The following is a 25596-nucleotide window of genomic DNA, read 5'->3' on the forward strand; positions in this document are numbered from 1 at the left end:
ACGAGTCTCTTGGTTCTTCTACAAGGTGACTGAGTGCAACCCATCACCTGTATCTTAATGTGTCCCTCTTACTATGGAATAGCTAGAAGACTGTAGAATGGGTCAGATCTTTCCTTCTTGGTCAATGGATTAAATGAAATGAAGGGATGACCTTGTCCTGTAATATATGCAATGAGACAGCAGCTCATGTCATTTTTACAGGATTATGTGGACACACTGTATCCCATATATTAAATTAAGCTCTTTTTATTTCAGCACGTTGAGGGCATCATTTGATGTTCTGAAGCAACGTAAGTATTTTGAATTTTGTTTTTAAGAAGTCCATCACTGTCCAAGGAAAGATTTTATTTGTAATAATTTGTAGAACAGGCAAGGCATAAAGTTGTTTATGCTCAAAATACGCTCATACAGCATGTGACACAGCATAGGAGAAACCCCCTCCCCCAACACACACACTGCAGACTTGGCATATGACCGATTTTAGCAAACAAATTATAAATTGCAGAACAGACAGAAAGAACATGAAATCATTAGGCTATGAAAAACTAAAAAAAAACATGGCCTACCCAACACTGGTATGGAAAAGTACACCCAAAGACGTCCACATATTTTATCATGTTTTGTCTGCTCTCCTTTAATTGAGCATGACACCTCAATAAGAGCGATTTCAATTGTACTTCCTATAATTCCAAAGTTGGAGACATTTTCTAGTGTGCGGCAATAGTGAATCTTGCAGCCAGGAGTAAACCCTACCATCTCTGTAATAGTACAGAACCCCTCATCAAATGGAGAGATACAAAAGGGCAAGTCCATCCCATGTTAATGGGTGCCCCGATGCCCACACCCCCCTGCAACACAAAGGGTTGGAGTACAGGCTGAATTTGTAGAGAAAGGGTGGGTATCTATAAACACAATGTAAAAGACAGAACATTAAATTGGAATTTTGCTTAAATAGTGAAATTTCATGGAGATCAGTCCACAACTGATTCCAATCAATATCTTCCCGTTGAATCAAAGGTTCCTCATTCCATTGTAAAGTTAAGGAATATGTCCCATTTAAGATACCAAAGCTTTCTAACATCCTATTCTGGATCCTATTTTGGATCATTCCAAATCTACAACTATTGAATACTTCAATAGTTGTAGATTTGGAATGATCCAGAAGTACAAGCTCAATCATGTTTAGTTTCATGGGCAGCCAGCCCCCTATTCTGAATGCCAGTAAGGAAGACTCACAATAGAAAATAATAAACATATGTCTGCAGGAATGGCATATTCCTTAATCAATTCTTCAAATGTATTCAAATCATCACCAGACCACAATTACCATATAAATCTCAAACTCAGTCTTCCCAATACTGTAACTGAGGGGAAAAAAAAATCTATGGCTACATCTGGAGTTCCCAAATATGTGATATAGCTGGAACCATGGGCACATTTTAAAAGAACATAGGCACTTCATTGGAACTTACTTGCTCCTTTGCTCATTTAGTTTATTTACCAAGCAGTTTGGAAACTGCAAAATAAACAGTCACCAATCGCCACAGACTGCTAATAGACTGGTCTGAAGCTATACAGTTGGATTATTTTCTCAGTCATTTTGTAAATGCAGTAGTCTCTGGCCCTGGCATTCAGTGTCACTTTATCCATCTAACTGGCAGTGGCTGAATATCCGGTTGTGATGAGCTAAGTAGTCAGCCAGCTAAATGGTGGGCAGGAGAAGGGCATAACCGGGCAGAGTTACTTATTTGGCTAACTTAGGCCTGGATTTATCATAATGCATTAAATATCGCATGCGATAGGAAAAGGGGCATGTTTTATGGTAATAGGCTGTTTATCCCAAAATGCACTCTCTTAGCACTGCGCATAGGTATTACCACAAGAGAGAGAGAGAGACAGAGAGAGACTAGCTATAAGGCCCTCATACTAGGTAGGTATTTATACCTCTATATAAGGCCCACCTAGCTACTCGAGGGTGAGGTTTAGGTATTAGTGTAGGGATTAGGGGCCACTTTGACATGCAGAGTGTCACCCAAAGATGAGATTTGTGCAATGTTCTCTCAACCTAGTTGATGGACTCTCTACCTGGGTAACATTAAGCTAGGTTGAGAGAACATTGCACAAACCTCATCTTTGGGCGCGTTTCCTCACTTCGAATGTCATCAAATCTTCACAAGAGTGCACTGGTCTGTTTGTACGCCACACTCTGCATATCAGTGGCCCCTAACCCCTACACTAATACCTACACCTCACCTCGAGTAGCTAGGTGGGCCTCATATAGAGGTATAAATACCTACCCAGTATAAGGGCCTTATAGCTAGTCTCTCTCTCTCGCCTTAAAATACTGAAAATGCTATTTACAAAAACATTGCAAACTGTAATAAAGCCATATTGCACGGCTTAACGCATATGAAAAGGTGTAGTTAAAACTGTGCGATATGGCTTCACAAATCGCGAAGCCCGCCCATTTGGCCAGAAATCCCACCCCAAACTCCTCCCCTTTTCCTAATTTGCATCGCACCATGCGTTATAGGTGTTTTTCGCATGCGGAAATGCCTTAACACCTGCGAAACTCCACATGCGAAAACTTTGATAAATGACCCCCTTAGCCAGATAAGTGATGATATTCAAACCTTTCCAGCTAAGTTATCAGGATAAGTTAGACCTGTTACTGAGCAGGTCTAAAGTTAGCCTGATAAACATATCTGGCTAATTTTAAATGTACTTGGGTATATACTTAGTGGTGTGGCCGCTGAATATCTGGCTAACTTAGGGCCTGGCGTCTTTTCCCATAGACACAGAATGGGAGAAAAGCTGTAGTGAATCAAGCCTTTAGATAGCTGGCTCTTTTTTTTTTTAATATCTGGCCCTGGTATTTAAGTTTCTCTCAGGTGTACATCACAGAAATTATTTACATATCTGCGCTCGTTATTTACCAATAAAAGAACTGTTTGGTGAATTTCTGGCAGTATCTGTGCTCAGGGACCTGGTTCAGATTGAAGGGACTTTCTTTTTTTCAAATCCCTGTCCCTTGAGCCCAGGTTATGCTTTATTGTAACCCTGCAGATGCACAGTACATGCACACGTTTATTACATGTACTTTGTAGCAGATCTTCAGAGGGAAGTTCCCAGGTAGTCTCTCTTTCAACATTACCTAGCACAAAGTGCACACACTAAAAGCACCTGCACGCTTTGCAGCCAACTCTTTATGCATGCACCCGAATCACACATACGTTTGAAAATGGACCGTACAGTATGTGCCCCTGGTTTCCTCTCCGACCTCCTCCACCCCTCAGAAATGCTTTTTTTCTTAACCTGCTAAAAGTACGGAAGACAGATAAAGAAGGGCAATGGCTTTGAAAAATTATACTCCCCATGTTTTACTAATGCAGTGCCATCAGCATACTCAATGCCGTACGAGATCATTCACTTTGAGGTCAATATTCAAAGGCTTTGTTCAGGTAACATTGGGAGTTACCTGGACAAAAGCTGAGATTTGAGACTTTTCCCCTGCTTCGCAGCTAAATTTTGCATGGATAACTCATTACCCGCTCCAAATTTACCTGGATGAAAAGAGGCAGTGATGGAAGTGTTCTGGGAGCATGGTTACATTTGAGCCAGCAGTACCCAACCATTGTTAGCTGGGTACGCCTGGTTGGAAAAACACCTGCCCTGAAGTTACCCATATAATTTTCTCCAGGCAACATTTTAGCCAGATATATTCAGTGGCAGAGCTATCCTGGGAAGAGCTGCTGAATATCAGGCAAAGGTATCCAGGTATCTTTCCCGCTCACCAGTGTGCTGAATATTGACCTCTTTGTGACCCTGTTCCTGCTCTGAATTCTAATTCTGTCTTAGAAATTGAGAATGTAGGAAACTCGCACATCCAGCTGGCACAGATGCTGAAGGAAGAGCTGAAAAGAATTGAAGAGTTCCGAGAGAGGCAAAAGGAGCTGAGGAAAAAGGTGAGTTGGCATGCCCAAGGACATCTATACCAGAGCACGAATGGCACAAATGTGCGAGACTCCTTACCTTGTCCTCACCGTGGACAAGAACAGTTGGGTTCCAATAAAGCTGGTTCTTCTGGACCTTTTTGCCCCAAGCTGTCTCGCTTAATCTGGAACGTCAATAGTTTTGATGATCTGATTTATAAAGACAATAAATGGCGCCTTCACGAAGAGAATGCCCAGCCAAAAATACCAGACTGACCAAAGATCAGCTTAAATTAATAAATTAAAAAAAGAAAAATAAGACTGGGAAAAAAATCTTACACCAGCAATAGATTCAAAGCTGATAAGAAAGTACTTATTGGACAATTTTCTGATGCCTAACAGATATTTATGCTCCAGAAGTGATTCTATCAGGGCAAAATGTAATCCAAAGCTAGTGTGAGTCACACTTAAGTCTTCAGTCTCATGTCATAAAGGACAGAAAGACTTAAATATGTACTGGAGAGGAGAGGAGAGGCAGGGGGATATGATAGACATTCAGTTAGCTCAAAGGCATGCATAATATACAAGCAAACCTTTTGCAGAAGAAAGAATGCTCTAGAATTAGAGGTCATGAGAATCCAAAGAGCTAGACTCAGGAGAAGCATCAGGAAATAAGTCTTCATTGAAAGGATGCATGGAACAGCCTCCTAGTGGGTGGACAAAAACAGTAAGAAAATTCAAGAAAGCCTGGGATAGGTTAGTTGTGAAGAAGTGAGGGGAAAGCCAGAGATCAACTGGAGGTCCTTGGAAATGCACCAGGAATGATGTTGGACAGAGGGGCTCTATGGTCCCTGCCTGCCATCATATTCTCTGTTTCTATAATCATCTTGCTGAACTGGATACCAATAAGTTCAACAACCACAGAGACCTGGAGAACAATGTCACCAAATCAATTGGGTTGGTTGCTCTCCAGAAACACAGAAGGAGGGCGGAGTAAACAGCACACACATATGGATAAACAACAACAAAAATAATGTGTGGCAAATAATATACTGATCAATAACAGTCAATAATGAAACTTTTTCCCCCACAATACCATTTTACTGTGAAGTTTAATATTTTGCACAACTGATGTGTGCGTATGCAAAATAAAAAGTTTCATTATTGACTGTTATTGATCAGTATATTATTTGCCACACATTTTTGGTGTTGTGGTTTCCAGAAACTACAGCTGAGGCTTGCAGCACATGTTAGTCTGGTATTTGCATTTAGTATTTGTTGTGTGATGTGAAACCAATACTTTGTGGATTTATAACAATTTGTTTTTTCTCTGCGTTAGTACTTTGTGTTAAGTAAACCAGAAATTCTGTAATTTCTGATCTGCTGCGCTTCTTTCTTGACAATTTGGTTACTGCACAGGCACTTTTGTGCCACACCTGGAGATTTGTGGTGCTTGCCCGGAGATGAGAGGTTGCCTGAGATGATGTACAGGCTCGGATGTGTCACATACTCCACCGTATAGACATACCTGGGAACCTGTAATGTTCCAGTCGCCCTGGGAGTTTCATCAGTTAGCAGAGGGCAGGTCAGGGTGGTATGCATGCAAACTTTCTCCTGTTTCATGCATGTACACACACACTAACTCGCATGTTTACTCACATTTTCTGTCACACACACATTCACTCCAATCACAAACACAAACATGCACCACTCACACTCTCTCTCACACACAACAAACACGCACATATACACACACATGCCCACTAGTCTCTCCCACCAGCTGCAGCAGCTTACTCCTTCGGGCCCACGTTGCAGATAGGACAAATCTTCCTTTAGTCACGCCTGCCAATGCTACTTCTGCACCTTCTTCTGGCCACGTGGGCCTATGGGACTCTTTTTCCTTCTTCCCACCTGCCTGACGGCTGAATCTCCTCCTCCTTCGTGCCTGCATGGGCCCAGAAGATTCCTTTATCCAGGGCCTGCACATGCACTTCTGTGCCACACCTGGAGTTTTGTGGTGCTGGCCCGGACCCTCAGCAATTCCTTAAGAATTCCGGAGTCTCTGGGCCAGATGCAGAGAGTTCCCAGGTATGTGCAGAATAGAGCTGATACCGCCTATCATCTACCAAAGAACGAACCTTCTCTACAGCTGGCCCAGCCATCTGGAACAAGATGCCCACAGAACTCAGATTAGAACCATGCCCGTTTACCTTCCGCAAAAAACTTAAGACATGGCTCTTCATCCAGGCCTTCACTTAACCTACAGTTCCAGCAATTCCTCACTAATTCAGACACTGACTCCTACCTAAACTCTCTGACAAGTGTAGCCTATACACTTATGCCTCTTCTCATCATATTATTGTATTATCTAATTTGTTCAGTTATGCCTTCTATCGCTCCGGCTATCCTAGCCCTTCAGGTTAATACCCCTTGTTATATGTAACTTTCATTTCTTGTTATATGGTTGACTTTGTTATTCCCCTCATGTTATTTGTAAACCGATCTGATATGAATTTCTTTCATGAAGGTCGGTATATAAAAATGTTAAATAAATAAATACCATGCGCCTTGGGTCATTGTGATCACATGAAGACAGACACAGCAAGGCATGATGGGGCCCAGTGGATATTCTTCAAACATATAGTAAATGCTCATCAATTTTGAAACACTGGGCAGCTTGTGCAGTATTTGAGACCACTACTAAAGAAAAGACGACAGAACCCTGCGACAGCCTGGATTTTACAGTTGAAAAGGATTTACAGGAGAAGACTGTTTAGTTGCAGAGGTCAGACTGCAAATACAACAGTTTGCAAGGTTTGTGTCTTCAGGGTGTCTGTGTACCATTGCCTAGTGTGCATAGCTGTGTGTGTATGCTTTCATATTAGTATTTTTGTGTGTGCGTGTGTGTAATCTGTGTATTTCTGTGTGATTTGTCAGTCTTTGCATCAGTAATGTGTGCCTTGTCTTTGTACATGTGAGTAACGTTGGTGCACAGCCAAAGGAGTAAATTGCAGAATACAGATGCAGACATACGATACATGAATTTTGCTGTTGGAATGGATTGCTCTATCATTCAATCAGAAAACCGCAGCTGCATGCAACAACAAAAATGCAAAAGAAATATAAGAATATTGACTGGACCCAGGGGGTAATTTTCAAAAGGGATTTCTGCAGGTGAAGTAGTGACTTACCTACAGACATGGCCCTTGAGAAAGTGATACAACCGATACAATATGTACGAGTGTAATTTTGCACGCATAGGGAGAGTCACTCCAAATAGTAGAGTCTAGGCAGGATTGGAATTTACATGAACATTTTTTATTTTAAAATGTGCGTCTGCAAGTTCTCTTGGCAAATCTACGTGCACCAAATAAGAATTGTGCTTGCATAGTTTTTGCCAGGTTAATTTTCAAAATGGATTTATGCACACAAGTCCAATTTGAAAACTGCTGCCATGGATGTGCATATTTGCCAACTAACTTATGCGCGATGTTACAAAATTACCTACACATACAGAAAATAAATCCAGGATTACTAAGCAGCACTGATTTTTTTTTCTTCTAGTACGAGTCTGCTATGGAGCGTCTGCAGAAAACTAAGGTGTCACTTTATAAGAAAACAATGGAGGTAAGTGTTGGGGTTTCCATTCTCACTGCAAATTGTGGACACACAGTCCTTGATCTCCCTGTAAACGATGGGACCTCATATGGGCCTCTTCTAAGCAAACTCATATTCAAGAAAGAAATACAAGCTGTAAGTTAGACCAGTGGCCCAGGACGTCAGTGGCTGTGCTGAGAACTGCCATGCATAGAACCTGGGCTCAGGTCCCAGGCCAGGTCTTCCCCTTCCTAGGTTGGTCAGAGCTGGGGGATGCTGCAGAGGTAGGGAGAGAGCCGCAGACATCATGCAATGGCAACGCTTCTTAGCCAGCTTTAGCTCCATGTTTGCAGAGCTCTGGAAGGAGCCCTGGTGCTTGGATCCCAGCCAAGGATTGTCGATGTGATACCTGGGCTGTATGAGTTGGGAGGGGATGAAAGGTAAGGAAAACAATTTCCTAGGTAGTTGTGAATGAGGCTCATGGTGCTGGATCCCAATCTTGGTTCCAACTGAGCTGCAAGCCAAAGGAGCAGAAGAAAACTGCCAGGATCCCTCCACCAAAAAAAGTAATTAAACACACACTGAACTCAGTCTGTTTATAAGTTCTGCATGCCCCCCCTAACTAAGCGTCTAAGAGTTTCATTGAAAAAAAAAAAAGAAATCCTATAGCATTCACTTAAGTTGTCTCATAGTCAGTATTCCTGAATAGTAGCTAAACTAGTACTGAAGGGCCTGAGAGAGGGCAAAAAATATAGAGGAGAGCAGAGAGCACTGGAATAACTACAATAGGAAATGGTGAACATCTGGAAACATGAGCCAAACAAAGAAGAAAGCTGAGCAGAGAGATTACGGGCTCACCATAGTTACCAGCCTTCAAGATGGCACTTGATAAGTGTGAAGGTGTCTGGAACATCTGTCGAATGCAATTAACTTATGATGGTGTCCACTGAATGGAGTTGGTGCAAACTTTCAGAATTTACATCTCAACTCCTGAGAAAGTTGCCATGAATAATGTAGGATTGTGCTGTTCTCAATGAAAATATACGTGAGGACAGGTAAAATACAGTAAACGCATAACACTTACTTACCAGAAGAGCAGCGCAGACTTATCGATTGAGTGTTTTGTTACTAACAGATTTTCCTACCGACCATAGGACAGAGATCTGCGAGGTGACCCTGTGAAGAGGTCATTCCCCAACGCTCTCTTATTAACAGTGTATTTAGCCACGCCCAAGCACATTTCTTTTGCTGATCCCCTCAGCAAGGGGTAGAGCTTAGCATCAGCTGGGGTTTGTTTGTTTTTTTAAATGCTGTCACCTAACAAAAGATTTTTTCAATTTCTTGATTCAGTCCAAGAAGACTTATGAACAGAAATGCAGAGATTCAGATGAAGCCGAAGTGATCTCTAAGAACATGTCATCGTTAGGCAACCCAAAACAAATGGACAAGGTAAGCGACTGTAAGCCATAATTAGAATAATTTGCTTTGGATTAGCTCTATCTGGAGATCTTGATCAGTTATGGATACGGACTCCTAATCCTTGGGAATGGTGTAGACGGTAAAGTGTGGGATTCAAAACCTATTTCTGTTTACTGTACTGAATAACATTTACAATGGACTTCTGATGTTTCCTGACATTGCCTACATGTTGTTGCCTGTGATGATCTGTGTTGATTGCTTCCTGGACAATGTTCAACTTTAGCTAAAGCTGCTGTTGTCTCCTGGCCTAGGACAATGCTGCTAATTAAATGTCTTTGAAAAAGTAGTAGTAGTATTGTTCAGGGATGGATTTGTAAAGGAGGCACCCATAGGCAATGGGGATGGTACCCTTCCCCCCCCCCACTTCTCCCGAGATCATAGGAGATCTGGAGGACCTGGCTGCCCCTGCCCATATCCTCATCTCTCCTGGTGTCCTCCCTCACCTCAGAGTCGGCCCCGGCACAGCAGCACTGCCTTGAAGCAAATTCAGTGCGAGGTCTGGAAGCCCTTGCATGCTGAGACACCCTGGGGTAGACTTGCCCTCTCTTCTTGCACAGGTTTCCTGTTTCCATGGAAAACCATGTGAGTGAGGAGGCACTGCTGGGCCTTTCAGAGCGGCTCAAGGCCATGGCCTGGGATGCTCAACAGGAAAAGCAGCGATGCGGCTGGGAGCTGGAGGGGCAGGAGGGCTCAGGCCCGCATAACAGCTTTTGGCAGCGGCACCTGGCACTTAGGCCTTAATTGCCTACATCTAATTCAGGGCCTGATATTGTTTAAAGGAAATCAGAAATAGAGACCCCTGTCACTGGTAGCAGTATAGAGGAATCAGCTGTATAAAACTTAGCAGGCGCTTGCAGTCATCCATTTCCAAGACATCAGAATTTTCAATCTGCAAAATTCCTATGATATTATTCAGATATTTTTCTCATACTGCAAAAACAACATTTGAGACTGTTTAGAGTTTCTCTTGCCACATAATGGGAAGATTCATCATACACAATTTGTATGTGTCTATAAGCCTGCCTCCCAGATGCAGGCACCTGCTATTTTTAAAAAATGTTGGGAGTTTCCATTCAATTAGGCAAATGCCTTCAGAACAAAAATATTTCATCTTACCTCAGGCAGGAGATAATCCTCTCAGCTGTCATCTGCACTCGTGTAGCTCTGTTGACGGCAATAGGAACTCCCCGTCACAGTGCCGGACTGTGAATGCATTTACACTGGGCATGAAATTTCAAGCCCAACTGTAGAGGGCAAAAACCAAAAAGTGCACTTGCTAGACTTGCTCACCCTGTAGATTAGTGGTGGTGGGAGATGGGGCAGAAGATTCAATCAGCATTTCCTGGTACATAAGATAGTGACACAAATCACCAGGTAAGCACCGATGCTCTTTTCATGCAGTAAGGAGCCACCAACAAGATAAGGTAAAGGAAACAGGAAGATACTTATTCTGTTCGTGACAGCTGTCTGTATATAAGGTGATTTCTGTGCTCTCGTGTATCAGAAAAATGCCATTTCCTTTTCCCTTCCCTATTCCTACTTTTCTTCCCCATCATCTCCCCCTTTCTTCCTTTCTCCTCCTTCCACGTCAGAGCTTCTTTTACTTACCTCAGGTCTCATATGCTCCTCATCCTCCCTTCTTTGCATAGAGTCAGCTTTTCATCTATTCCTCTACTCGCTCCTCCTCCTTTGCCTTTTCTCTCTCCACCCATTCTGGGCAAGAATATTAGGTGTCCTGGAAGAACCTTCAGTCTTGTGCCCCCTCCCCGCAATCACCTCCTCCCCCTCCTCCCCAAGCTCAACCCACATTGCTAGGGGATTTCAATCTGCCGGATGCTGATTGGGATATCATGGCTGCGGGGTCTTCTAAAAGAAGAGCAGTATCTGGGGGTCATCATATCTGATTATTTGTGATTTCAATGCTTTGTCTCTGTACAAGAGTTTTTCTTGGTTTAATTTTTTTAAATGCTTAAAAATAAAAGTGTTGAAAAAAACTGATGAGAAATGGGAGGAAAGGTGGTGGGAACAGGAGAAAGGATGGAAGGAAAGGGGAAAGGAACAGAAGCAATGAAGGGATGCAACAGGAGAGGTGGGGAGGAAGAGCTGGAGAAGGGAAGGAATATGGAGGGGGAACAGAAAAGAAGAGGTAAGGGAAAGGAAGAATAGGAGGAGAACAGAAAATGAGAGGGAGGAGGGAAAGAGAATAAGAGGGGAGAAGGACAGAGGGCAGGACAGCAGGAGGGAAAATAGAAGAGGAGAAGGAAATGGAGGTGGAAGGGACAGAGGGAAGGACAGGGAGGTGGCTTGGAAAATACCCCCCTTAGATTGTAAGCCCTCTGGGGATAGGGAAATACCTACAGTACCTGAATGTAATCTGCTTTGAAGTGCTGAGAAAAAAAAGTGTGAAGAGCAGAATATAAAAATAATAGGGATAACTGGAATTTTTCTGAAGCCAGAACGACTCTTGCGCTTGTAGTTTTGACCTGAAGTTATTTGGCTTAACTCTGTACACGCAAGGTCTCCCCACTAAACCATTGTACCCCCCCCCCCCCTTCTCCATTCATTCCATTTATCGCCCCTTTCTCATTACCCCTTCTCTCTCTCAACATCTCCAGCTCTCCTTTCCATCTTTTTTTTTCCCAAGACAATGAACCCTCAGATTTACCCCTTTCCCTTCATGTACCCCTCTCCCCTTCTTTGGCACATTTGTAATTGCTTTATCTTTTCTTTTATCCTTCCAGAGTCAGAGCAAAGCAAAGCAATGCAAAGATGCTGCAAGTGAAGCTGGTATGGATGCCTGTCCCACCTCAAATTATAAGCTATAAGATTTGCTTGTACTGTTCAGGACCTCTGTCCCTATCACTGTGGTTTGAAACTTATTACGTTTATCATCACCATCTCTACTGGCAAGGTTGTCGTCGTTCCAACCACTACTATAATTTCCACCGCATCATGATCTCCATGAGCACCCTCAGTCGTCACCACCACGCTTACCGAGTCTATCACTAGAGTCATTACGCACACTCCCGGCAGCATGACCTCCACCAACAACATAGCACAGCCTAGCAACCGCCATCATTCCCAGCAGAGTTACCACCCGTATCTACTGCATCACATTCACACCACCACTCGCATCACTCTCCTGCTCATTATTGTAGGAATCCTTGCAGGTCTGAGAAGGTCAACTGCAATTATACACGAAAAAATATCTGAAATTGTAACGCAGAGATGGAATCCAGGCCAAATTATACTAAGGTGTCAAAAACCTTTAGTGAAATGTAACCAATGGATCTTACATGCTGGTTGTCCCAAAGATGTCTCTGATCACTGCTAAACGTCCCTGAGAATGTTGTAAGCTCAGAATTGTTCATGTATGTTCCATTAAACATAGTTGCTATGGCTGCGAGTTTACATCATAAGATAGTGATTATTTTTGTAGCAGATGGATATATTACAGAGACACAAGATGAAGGAATAAGCTGCTACCTTGGTTGGGGGAAGCTTGGTGAAAGCTAAGCAGCCGAACATCTAATGAGGTTACATAGTCGCCACTTTAGCAGACCAGGCAAAATGGAGAGAGGAGGAAATGTGGGAATGGAGAAAGAAGGAAGAAATCCTTGATAATGAGAGGGGTCCTAAGGTAGCAATAATGAAAGAAAAGCACACTCTAAAGTTAAGGAGATAAGATAAGGAAAAATTTGGGAATGTAGGAACAGACTTTTTTTTTTTTTTTTTAAACTTACAGCATCTGAGTCACAGCACCACATGCAATAATAGATCTTGGTGTTCACTGTCTTCTCTTGTTTCATCCTGTCTGAACATAAGATCAGAAGATAGGAAAGGTTTGGGATTTACAGCAATATGGTATTCCTTTAAAATTATAGCTCTGAAAAGCCTCCATCGTCCCCGAAGATCGGAGGGTGGCCAATCTAATGCAGATTGCTTAAAAGGGTTCCAGGGGTGATCCAGGAAACTATAGACTGGTGAGCCTGACTTCAGTGCTGGGAAGTTACATGGAAGCTATTCTAAAGAGCAAAATCACAGAACATGTAAAAAGACATGGTTTAATGGGACACAGCCAGCATGGATTTACACGGGAAATTTTGCCTCACTAATCTGCTACATTTTTTGAAGGGGTTAATAAACCTGCTGATAACGGTGAGCCTGTGGATATAGTGGATTTGTATTTTTAGAAGATGTTTGACAAAATCTGCATTGAGAGACTCCTGAGAAGATTAAAAAGTCATGGGCTAGGAGGCGATGTCCCTTTGAGGATTGCAAACTGGTTAAAACATAGGAAATGGAAAGTAGGATTAAGTGGTCAGTTTTCTCAGTGGAGAATATATATAAATAATCTGGAAAGGGAAACAAGCGAGATAATCAAATTGCAGACAACACAAAATTATTCTGAATTGTTAAAATGACAAATGGATTGTGAAGAACTGCAGGAAGGCCTTGCAAGAATGGAAGATTGGGTATCCAAATGGCAGCTGAAATTTAATGTGGACAAGTGCAAAGTGATGCACATGGGGAAAAGTAACCCAAACTGTAGTTACACAATGTTAAGTTCCATATTAGGAGTTACCAAGGATTTGGGCATCATAGTGGACATTACTTTGAAATCCTTGGCTCAGTGTGTGTGGTGGTGGTCAAAAATAAATCAAACAATGTTAGAAATTATTAGGAAGGGAATGGAAACTAAAACAGAGAATCAATGCCTCTGCATCGCTCCATGGCGAGATCACACCTAGAGTACTTTGTGCAGTTCTGGTCACCGCATCTCAAAAAAGTTATATATGTAAACTATACTTTGGAAAAGGTACAGAGAAGGGCAACCAAAATGATAAAGCAGATGGAACAGCTCCCTTATGAGGAAAGACTAAAGAGGTTAGTGTTGTTCAGCTTGGAGAAGAGATGGCTAATATGATAGAGGTCAGTAAACTCCAGAATAGAACATGTAAATGTAAATCGGTTATTTACTCTTTCAGAAAATTCATGGGACACTCCATGAAGTTAGTAAATAGCATATTAAAAAAAAAATTAATTGTGAATTATTTCACTCAACACACAATTAAGCTCTGGAATTCCATCCAGGAGGATGTGGTTAAAGCATTTAGCATAGCTGGGTTTAAAAAAAAAATTGGACAAGTTCCTGGAGGAGAAGTCCATAAATGGTTATTAACCAAATAGGAAATAGCAACTACTTATCACTGGCATGGGATCTATTTAATGTTTGTGTACTTGCCAAGTACTTCTGACCTGGATTGGCCACTGCTGGAAACAGAATACTTGGTTTGATGGACCCTCTGGCTGACCCAGTATGGCATGTTCTTATAGATATATAAAATAAAAAATTGTAAATTGGGCACATTTATCTAACTCCTCACATCCACCAGCAGCATCACCCTTAGTTCGACTACCATAATGTATCTTTCACTTTAACCACAATTATCTAGATCAAGAGTTCTCAACACAGTCCTTGGGAAACACCCAGACAGTCGGGGTTTCAGGAAATCCACAATGAATAGGCATGAGATAGATTTGGGCTACCTCTATTGTATACAAATCTATCTCCTGCCTATTCACTGTAGATTTCCTGAAAACCAGACTGGCAGGGTGTGCCCAGAGGACTGGTTTGAGAAACCCTGACCTGGATAACCACATCTAGAATAACCACTTACAATATCATCATCTTCACTATCCCTCCTTTCACCAACACTGCTATGATCAGAAGATCAGTAACAAAGACAAATTGAGAACACGTTAGCTTCTGAATTAAAATGTCACTCATTGGGGATGGGAAGAATCTTCAGCAGCAAGCTACGAAAATAGAAAATGTTTGTATTCTGGAATAGGAAACTACAGAAAGAGGAATGTAATTTCATTCTGTGAATTAATCGTTTTACTATTAGAGTGAGATGTGTGCGCAACATCGTTGGATAATTTTTAAAGGGGAGATTGGATAACTTCAAGTACCAAAGGCTGTTAATATATGCATGTAGTTTAATGGATGAAATATTTTATGAAGTCTAGATCGCAGCATGTGAAATATAGAGCCTGCACTGCATAATGTGAGACCAGACACGCAGTGTGATACAAGATCACACATGTGATATATTTTATGTGCAGCCTTGGTCTGAAATTTATTCTATATTTCACATCATTTGACTGTTTTATAGAAAAGATCTACAAACAAAATGTAGAAATGCTTGAGAAAGCTCGGATTGAGTGGGAGCTGGAACACATCAACTCATGTGAGGTCAGTCTTATCAATACATAGATGTGTCTATTATGTACCTATAATAAGGATAATAGCTTGGTTTTATTGTCACCTTTCATGGGAAAAGAGTCCACAAGCTTTTTACAAACCCACAGCACAGCAGAAACAGATAAACAACCAGTCACTTCAATCTAAGAGATAAGGCAAGAAAAATAAACACTTAAAATTGAATTACACAAGAAGCTCAAGGTCACAGAGAATTAATGCATGAGCCAAGATCGCAATCCAAACTTCATGACTCCCCTCTCTCCACCAATTAGACCAAACCTCTTCCCTATCTTAGAAAGTTCGGGAGAAGAGACATTCAATATACCAATAGATTATATTTTTTATTATTTGTTAAGTCCTGGGGGAATTCTGTGCTACTGCGGAGCGCAGAATTTGTGCAGAATTTCCCCCGCACAGAGTTGCCAAATTCTGCACAGAAAATAGCAAAGGAGACCCCGGCATGCCGCAAACGGAGTGCGCGAAGAAGGCCCTCATGTGCCGCAGGACCCACTCCGTTTGCAGTTATTTCGGTTTACCGGAATCATTCAGCTATATTAAAATAATACCAAAGGGTATAGAACTTTGAGAAATTATTCCTTTGAGAATAAGAAGGTAGAAGTCCTGCATATGATCTAAAAATCATTTTTTCCTCAGTATGAAGCTTGCCTATAGCTGCTGTATACTTGGCTATCCTCTGAAGAACCTCAGAGGACCCATGGGGTGCACTCATCTTCTTGTTTCTTAAGATACTTGTGTGGTACCCTTTGTATTTGTATGCTTAGACCACTCAGTCTTACAGGTACTCATAGCCATTCTTGGTACTACCACCACCAAACATTTCTATAGCATTACATGACATACGCAGTGCTGTACAAACATACAAAAAGACAGTCCCTGCTCAATAGAGTTTACGATCTAATAATACAAACACACAGGACAAGAGACTTGGGGTATTTCATGGTTAAAAAGAAAAGAAAATTAGTTAACAAGACTAAAAGCAATCTGGCCTAAGATTTATTAATTGGTTTAAAAAAGGTGGGTCTATAGATGGGATTTAAACACAGCAAGAGAGGGAGCATGACGCACCAGTTCAGGAAGTCTATTCCAAGCACATGGCGCAGCCACGTGGAAAGCATGGAGTCGGGAATTGGCGGTAGAGGGAAAGGCCACAGATAGGAGTGACTTGTCTGATGATCAGAGAGCACGAGGAGGGGCATAGAGAGATAAGAAAGGAGAGGTAATGAGGTGCTGCAGAATGAGGGCATTTGTAGGTGAGAAGGCGTGGATAGGGAGCCAATATAGTGACTTCAGAAGAGGGGTCATGTGAGCATAGTGACTGGTGAAAGAAAAGTTATACAGTTGAGTTTAGGACAGACTGCAGTGGAGAGGGATGGCTTGCCAGGAGACCTGTGAGGAACAGGTTGCAATAGTCTAAGCAGGAGGAGATGAGAGAGTGGATAAGGGTTTTGGTAGTGTGTTTAGAAAGGAAAGGATGGATTTTGGCAATGATATAAAGAAAGAAACAGCACTTTTAGCAGAGTTTTGGATATGTGTACAGAAGGAAAGAGAGGAGTCAAAGATGACTCCAAGATTACAGGCTGATGGGACCAGGATGATGACCATGTTATCCTCAGAAACAGAGAAAGGAGGAAGAGGGGAGGTGGGTTTGGGGGGGAAAGATAAGGAGCTCTGACTTGGCTATGTTGAGTTTAAGGTGATGCCGAGACATCTAAGCAGCAATGTCAGACAAGCAGGCCGAGATCTGAGACTATATTTCTGGTGAAATTTCTGGTAAGGAAAGGTAGATCTGGGTGTCATCAGCATAAAAACAGTATTGAAAGCCATGAAAGGAAATCATAGCGTCAAGAGAATTAGTATACAGAGAGAAGAGAAGTGGGTCTATAAAATATACGTGTTTTCTCATCCAGTCAGCTAACTTTTCTTCCCAATCAGTCCTCGAGGCAAAGATCCTTTAAGTCTGAAATTATTTATTGTACAAGAAGTTTTCATTACTTACAATTGTTGCATTCCAAACGTGTAGCCCCAGGCAAAGACCTTTGTAGCTGGAGCTAGGTAGGAGAGGGGAGAATGGAGTTTCTTGGGTTGCAGGGTGATAAGGCAAGAGAGTTCTGAGGCTGATTTAATCTTTTTAGTACAAAGCAATAAGAAGAAATGTAAAAAAGCTAATCATTTCACAGAGCTTTACAAAGTGTTGCTGGCTTTGAAGCCCGCATGGGCAGGACAGAAGCCTGAGGCACACTGATTGATAGTGGAATGGCAGTAGGGGAGGAACCACCAGAGGAAATGCTAAAAGTGCAATGGGAGAGGTTAGAAGAGAACCAAGACAAGTCAGAGTCCCGAAATCCAAGCAAGGGCAGAGTATCAAGGAGGAGGTGGTGATCAACAGTGTCAAAAGCAGCAGACAAGTCAAGGAGGATAAGGACAGAGTAAAGTTACTTATGACATAGCAACCTTGTTCCCCTCATGGAAGTGCTTGTGAATGGTTTCTCATCACCTAATATCGCTGTTGGGTAATTAAGTGCTGGATCCCCTCTTCTCTAGGCTTTCCAGCAGCAGGAGTGTGATCGTATCGCTGTCCTCCGCAACTCCCTCTGGGTCCACACCAACCATTTCTCTATGCAATGTGTCCGGGATGATGAGGTACCTTTTGTTTCTCAGCTTTCTTCCTTAAGTCCCTTCCCCTCCCCCAATATCAGAAAGTGCAGAGACTGCGACAATGCTAAGATGGGCCGAGATTTGCCCACCTTATTCGCACACACTGGGGGTAATTTCCCTACCACCCACACAGCTGCAACATCTTGCAGCAGCTTTCAGAGGAAGAGCATATGCAAACTTTTGCACATGGCCCTCTGAGAATTGCCCATGTCTACTCACACACAGGGCAGGCAAGTTCCAGACAGCCAACTTACACGGGTAAAGCACGTTCTACCTGCTGACACCCTTGAAAAGTGCCCTCTATATACATTTAGGAGGCATTTTATGTGGATAATTGCTTGTTTAGCTGTGTGAAAGCATGGCTAGATCACTGCTCCCCCCCCAATAGTGCAGGTAAAAGGACATGTGCTGCGAGTCATCCTGCAAATTTTTTATCAGTGGTATAAGTGGGCAGGGTTAGATCAGGGGTGGGGAATGTATGTGACAGGGGTGATTTAATTTTGAAATCCCCATGCATACTTGACACCTGCTTCTAGAGTACCCATGTTCTTCTGCAGCCGATATTTCCAAAGGGAGACTCCATGCAATCAACTTGCAGTCAAAAGTGTGTTTCCTGCAACCACCATTTCTCATTTATAGCAGAAGGCCGGTTGTCTGAGCTTAAAAAAATTCACTAGAAGGGCTCAGATTCCCTTTAAAACCAACAAATTGTACTGTTGTCATGTAAACAGTTATTGCCAAGTGATGTCACCACAGTTTCATTTTCTGCCTTGGTTTCTCACATGTTCAGATTATGATGTCATCATCAGCTATGCCAACAACTTGTTCTTCTGAGGCCCGTGCTAAATATCTATGTAGAACCGAAGCAGGGAAAATTGTGCCACATAATTTGTTGGAAGCCATCCGATACCTAAAGGATGTGTTAAATATGTTATGGCCAAGATAAGGGCAGCCAAGGCACTGGGCTGAGAATGAATGCAATATCCACAGCAGGCTCAGTGCAGCACCCAAGTTGCAGTGATGCTTCAGTACTATAGATGCAATCCTTATGATAACCATGGCTTCCATTAACCTAACTTTGAAGGTATTGGGGCAGCTTTAGTGCTATTTGTGCCCTATATGAGCACTGGGAATGATGCACTCCATGGCTGGGCTAGGGGGGGTCCTCCCACCCTCGAGTCCTGTGGGTGACGGTGCCTTAAGAACATAAGCTATGCCATACTGGTTCAGACCAAGGGCCCATCAAGCCCAGCGTCCTGGGTCCAACAGTGGCTGAGAAAGTTCTCTCTGAAGCTTTGCAATGGGTGGTGGCCCTCCAAAGCCACCGCCATGTCCTGAAATAGCACACATCCATAAATCCCTCTCTGGAAGGTATGAGGTCTTTTGGGGGGGGGGGGGGAGGAGGTAGGGCAGGGTAGAAGCAATAGACTCCCCCCCCCCCCCCCCCAATTTTTTTTTTTTAAATTTAAACTTTGTAGCATTTTTGGTCTTTGATGCATGGAAAATGTGGATATAGAAATGAACTCTTGAATGTAACAGAATACTTTTCTGTCCACAGCTGTTTGAAGAAGTGCGGAAGAGCTTGGAAGACTGCGATATAGCCTCAGATATTGACTGTTTCATCCAGAATAAAAGGACGGGAACAGACTCTCCAGGTAACCCCACTTCCAGCAGACCTCAGGATACTGAGGGAGTGCTTTCTGCTGGTCACGTTTTCATTTCATTTCTGCTTTTGCTAGAATTGGCTGCATCCTCATGTTCTTGCTGCTGTCGGATATTACTCAAAAGTCAATACTATGGTCGGGAATGATGGACGTTGTACCTTCACACAGCAATCAGAATTAGACAGACAACTCATCTAACTAATCACACTGCTCCTTTCATGGGTAATTGCAGCACTGGCCTGATTAAGAAGAATTTCCAAGCACCCCCTGATATTATTGCCTGTGAAAATGACACCCTATGAACTCTAGAAGGAGGCTCTTTGGCACAATGCAAGTACTAAGAAGGGCATTAGCTGTAAAGTTGAGAAATATTCAGATCATCCCCAACATGCCATTGCTTAGAAATGAGGTTCATTCCTGTCAAAGTGTGCACAAAAACCCATTTGGAGAAACTGCCCCCTTGATCATGCCCCATATATTATTTTCCAGTTACATACCCTACTCATGATTTTTTTTTAAGCTTTGTATCCACCAGCGTTTTGGGTTTTTGTTTTTTTTTTTTGTCTGAGCCAGACCCCAAAACATTTTCTCAAGTTGCAGCCAAGCCATAGTGCCTTCTCTCTCTAGCCCATGGCCATCTTCGGTTACAATTACAACAAATACCCTCCTCTTTCATTATAGTAATACTAATGTTTGTTATCAGATGTAGTTCAGTATTATCAAACTCTTTTCCTATAATGCTGTGAATTTTGCGTGCTTGAGCAGTGCTTGGATCATCCTCCATTCATTTGAAGAGGCCAGTTGAGCCGACACCATCTCAGGTGTTGGGTACAAAATGGAGGTACCCATAGCTACAGCAAACCACTTTTAAGCTTACACTGGATAAGTATTTATATCTGAGCATCCAGCCACATAAAAATGCTACACATTAGCTCCACGAAAGCACAAGAATTCTTCTTTAATGTTACGTGTTACGGTGTCTGAATTCCACATGCCATTAAGCTGTCTATGGTTACCATCAAACAATTACAAAACTGATACCGCACTCAATTTTCTTATCCGCATCATAAAAGCTCTTGTTTTTGATCTATTCAGTTTATATTAATTTCTTTTTAAAGGAGGAAAAGACTTCAGATGCCAAATAGACTATTTTTGAAAAGTCATTCTGGTAAAGGGCAAAATCATTAGTCTGAAAAACCTCCTCTTGTTATTTTTAGTTTTACCAATTTTACCTTTATTATTTTAAATTTTCTTTCTTTTTTGTTACTTTAAAAGGAAAACTAGAAAAACTTATTCCCATGTGCAATTATCTAATTGTATTCTTTTAAAATTTTGCAAAGTCCATTTCCTTTTTTTCACACTTGTCTCAAAAAAATGGAAACTATTTTATAAAGACCACTGTTTGAAACATTCCAAATTGTATGAGTGATAGCACACGGTACTTATCTTAGCTCATTCAAAATTGGTGGAGTGCTTTTGCTTCGGGTCTGATAATTCATATGAGCAAAAACTCCATTACAGGCCTCTCTCAAGAAAACTCCGACATGCTGGCCAGTGTTTCACCTTAACAGCTGCGCCAGGGAGATTATACTGAACAGTTCCTAAAAATAAACACAATCATAATAAAATTTAAAATTTGAAAAAACTTCTCACCTACTGCCCCCCGTGGACTAACCTTTAACGATGTGTTTTCTTCAAAAAACCTATACGATACTTAATGGTGATCAAAATCTACCTCCATTTTCAACAATGTTTGAAAGGCAGCAGCTTACATTGTAATGCTAACCAAAACCCCAATTTTCTATTGCAACAGTAGGTTGTCAAACTGCTGACCAATAAACGTTCGACTTTCGTAGCTCTTCTAAACAATCTGATTGGCTCCATTTTTTTCAATCTATTGAAACTCGTGAATGGCACGCTTGATAGTCCCATTGAACATTCTAGAGCTTTACCTACTTTTCCAATTGATTACCCCAACTGAATTGCAAAGGACTGTTATAAAGTTCATTATAAGAAATGAATCCATGCAATGCTTGAATTCAATCCGTGTGGATCAATACTATCCAGGTCATAAATCCATCTTTGTTCTTGCTGTAATACACAGTTTTCTCTATCGCCACCCCACGGATGCTGTACAACCATATCAATCACGATTATATGATCTCATGGCTCATATACTGTGAGACTGCCCCCACGCAGCAGAGAAAGATGATTCGCTATTAAGCGCCACTTCTCCTGCCAGCCGGGTGCATGGAAGGGGAGTGATGGGGTGGAGGCACCAAAGCAGATCTGGCCAGGCCCAACAAGGGATGCCAGTGGCCGGCAAGGTGCCCCCTTGTCTCACAATGCCCCTGGCGACCAGCTGGCTCAGCCTACCCTAAGGTCAGCCCTGCAGGTCTGGGATATCTTGCTGTTGCTTTTTCATCTGCAACACACGTAAACCTGGTGTCTGCTGTGCTACAAATCTTCCTCTCGCTGTCTAATTTAAATGTTTCACATTAAGCCCCGTCTTGAATAGCTCTCTGCATGTACATACATCAGCGTTTGCGGGAAGCAGCTGCCTATCTGATCCGCTGTTACATGCAGATGTACGTTTAGAACGGAAAACCACAAAACAGAGAATTGCCCTATTCTGCTGTGACCATGTACCTGACACTGTATGCCCTCAAATAATCCTGGCTAACCACTGTGCGCTCTAAAAAGTGGCAGGAAACGTACCCGTCCAAAAATAGATTCTTGAACATGGTCTCAAGTGCTCCTTACTGCAGAGACTACTTTACATAAGCAGAAAGAAAACAACATGAACAGAAACCTGCTCTGTGTGGATTCGGGACTTCAGTGCTGGTCATCATACACATGGCTCCTCTAACTCTGCCAAGAGGAATCTGGTGGTGGGCGAAGAAAAGAAAGCTCCTGCTACATACCAAACCCTGAACTATAGAAAAAAAAGCATTTCCCCATGCGAGGGTATAGACTGATGTACTTTACTGCTATACATCCCCAGGGCCATACCTGGGAATTCTCCAGATTTCACCCAGAGACTTCAGGAATTTGTATCTAGTGCTAGATTTCAAAGAAACACAAAAACAAAGAAAAAAAAAAAACAAAAACCACCTCTGGGTCTCTACTGCTCCAGCCACACCCATTCAGAAAGCCTCTAGGGAACAGGAGGAGAGGGGCAGGAGAAGGGAGCCGAACAATTACGCTGTGCTTTGCAGCATCTGCTCCAACTCCCTCCCCCCACCCCCATCCTCAGAAAGACTGAAGAGGAGAGGGATGAGCCTGGAGCAGACACTGCAGACAACATTATTATTTGGAACTTTTATATACCGACATTCATGTGCAAAAGTGCATATCATATCGGTTTACAGCGAAATGGTAGATGCATAAAACGAATGCGTTACATCGAACAGGGGATACATAAACCGGGATGAAACTTATAAAATGCTATGATATACCTGGTAAATAACAGGGTAGTAAGACAGAACTTAAATAGAAGATACAACATGACGGGGGAAACAAATCCAAAGTTAAATAGGGGCTAGCCAAGACCTGGCTGCGAGGTAGAGTCATAGTTAGTGAAAAGCTTGAGAGAAGAGCCAGGGTTTGAGTTTTGGGGGGTTTTTTTTGAAGGTTGCCAAGCATGTTTCTTGCCGGAGGTCTGGCGGGAGAGCATTCCATTGAGAGAGGCCGGCTGTGGAAAGAGCTCGTTTCCCTAGGGAGGATTTGATAGGGGGGGTGTAGAGATTGTCTCTGTAAGCAGTTCTGATTGGTCTAGTGGGGTTATGGTGACGAAGTGATATCTTTTGATCAGGTGGGGTGAGATTGTGTAATGCTTTGAATATAATCATGAGGACTTTATACTGGATTCTGATACAGATGGGGCGGAACTGGAAGAGACATCTCAGACTGGAGCTGTGATTCTAGGATTTGGCATTCGGCTGAGGAGCAGAATGAGGAAGCATAAGCATGGGCATTCTTTGAGGGTGTGAGGATGCATTGCCACCCCCCCCCCCCCAAATAAAATGGACCTTGTGTGCACATGCACCATCATGTAGGGTTCTTCCAGAGGCTTTGTATGTTGCACTCTGAGCTGCATGACCTGGACCCGAACCGAGAGAGGAGCAGCAGGAACCCTTGCTGCTGTCCCTACTGCAACTCTTGGTTTGTACCAGCCAGCACATCCTGTAGGCTGATCTTGCGATAAACGAGGGTTGCATTTGATTTTTGAATTTCCTCACCGGTATCAGTGACCTAGAGGAGCAAAGGGGGAACAGCAGTGTGAGCCAGCAGATAGTCGGGTGGCCCTGAAGAGCTGCATATAGCAGATAAGCAACGACAGCCACTTCTTACGTTATCAGTAAGATGAGGGGAAAAAGAGAAACTGAAGACGCTCAGGAGTGAAGAGAGAGATACTGGTGGGGGAATGATGCAGCTAGAGGAGGGGAGGAAAGAAACTGATGGGGGACTGATGGGGCTAAGGGATTACATAGTATCCAAGGGTGGGGGGGAGGGCACTTTCAAGGTTTGGGTGAGAGAGGCACCAGCATACGGTGAAGGAGAGACAGAGAGACCATATCAAGGCTTTTGGCTCAGAATCTAGCCCCCTCCTGGCTTGGCCACTATGCGCTTCTGCTTCCTCTCACCCAAAAGAAGCACATGGTGGCCAAAGGGGAAGGAAGGCTCGATCGAAGTTTTTGAGCCAAAATGTTATGCTGGGCTGCTGAGCCTCTCACCATTCTTCTAAGTGTGCATATGGTGATATGTTGGGGGATGCTGATCCCCCGTTGTTCTTGTGTGTATGGAGATGGGGGCCACTGAGTCATTGTTCTTATGGGTCTTATGTTGGACCGATAGATGACTGAGGGGCTCTTAGGGAAGATAAGGCCATTGCAGAAAGACTAAATGAATTCTTTGCCTCCATGTTTACTAATGAGGATGTTGGGGAGATATCGGTTTGGGAGATGGTTTTCAAGGGTGGTGAGTCAGATGAACCGAACGAAATCACTGTGAACCTGGAAGATGTAGTAGGCCACATTGACAAACTAAAGAGTAGCAAATCACCTGGACCGGATGGTATGCATCCTAGGTACTGAAGGAACTCAAACATTAAATTTCTGATCTATTAGTTAAAATTTGTAACCTATCATTAAAATCATCCATTGTAACTGAAGACTGGCCAATGTAACCCCAATATTTAAAAAAAGGCTCCAGGGGTGATCCGGGTAACTATAGACCAGTGAGCCTGACTTCAGTGCCGGGAAAAATAGTGGAAACTATTCTCAAGATCAAAATCATAGAGCTATAGAAAGACATGGTTTAATGGAACACAGTCAACATGGATTTACCCAAGGGAATCTTGCCTAACAAATCTGCTTCATTTTTTTGAAGGGGTTAATAAACATGTGGATAAAGGTGAACCGGTAGATGTTGTTTATTTGGATTTTCAGAAGGCGTTTGACAAAGTCCCTCATGAAAGGCTTCTACGAAAACTAAAAAGTCATGGGATAGGAGGTGATGTCCTTTTGTGGATCACAAACTGGTTAAAAGACAGGAAACTGAGAGTAGGTTTAAATGGTCAGTTTTCTCAGTGGAAAAGGGTAAATAGTGGAGTGCCTCAGGGATCTGTACTTGGACCGGTGCTTTTCAATATATATATTAATGATCTGGAAAGCAATACGAGTGAGGTTATCAAATTTGCGGATGATACAAAATTATTCAGAGTAGTTAAATCACAAGCAGACTGTGATACATTATAGGAGGACCTTGCAAGACTGGAAGATTGGGCATCCAAATGGCAAATGAAATTTAATGTGGACAAGTGCAAGGTGTTGCATATAGGGAAAAATAACCCTTGCTGTAGTTACACCATGTTAGGTTCCATATTAGGAGCTACCACCCAGGAAAAAGATCTAGGCATCATAGTGGATAACACATTGAAATCGTCGGCTCAGTGTGCTGCAGCAGTCAAAAAAGCAAA

At 42.5% G+C, this 25596-nt stretch overlaps 1 protein-coding gene across 3 annotated transcripts in view; it reads left to right on the top strand.

The window, feature by feature from the left end:
- PSTPIP1 (proline-serine-threonine phosphatase interacting protein 1) overlaps window positions 1–25596 on the top strand; it is a 77823-nt gene that overhangs the window by 41802 nt on the left and 10425 nt on the right. For all 3 annotated transcript variants that reach the window (XM_029575273.1, XM_029575274.1, XM_029575275.1), the window contains 8 exons: window positions 256–290; window positions 3859–3965; window positions 7497–7559; window positions 8880–8978; window positions 11750–11795; window positions 15188–15267; window positions 17839–17937; window positions 19511–19607. In XM_029575273.1, coding sequence (XP_029431133.1) covers window positions 256–290; window positions 3859–3965; window positions 7497–7559; window positions 8880–8978; window positions 11750–11795; window positions 15188–15267; window positions 17839–17937; window positions 19511–19607 — 626 coding nt within the window. The remainder of the gene's footprint in view (window positions 1–255; window positions 291–3858; window positions 3966–7496; window positions 7560–8879; window positions 8979–11749; window positions 11796–15187; window positions 15268–17838; window positions 17938–19510; window positions 19608–25596) is intronic.

Source organism: Rhinatrema bivittatum, chromosome 13 (assembly GCF_901001135.1).
Source record: "Rhinatrema bivittatum chromosome 13, aRhiBiv1.1, whole genome shotgun sequence".
Taxonomy (NCBI): domain Eukaryota; kingdom Metazoa; phylum Chordata; class Amphibia; order Gymnophiona; family Rhinatrematidae; genus Rhinatrema; species Rhinatrema bivittatum.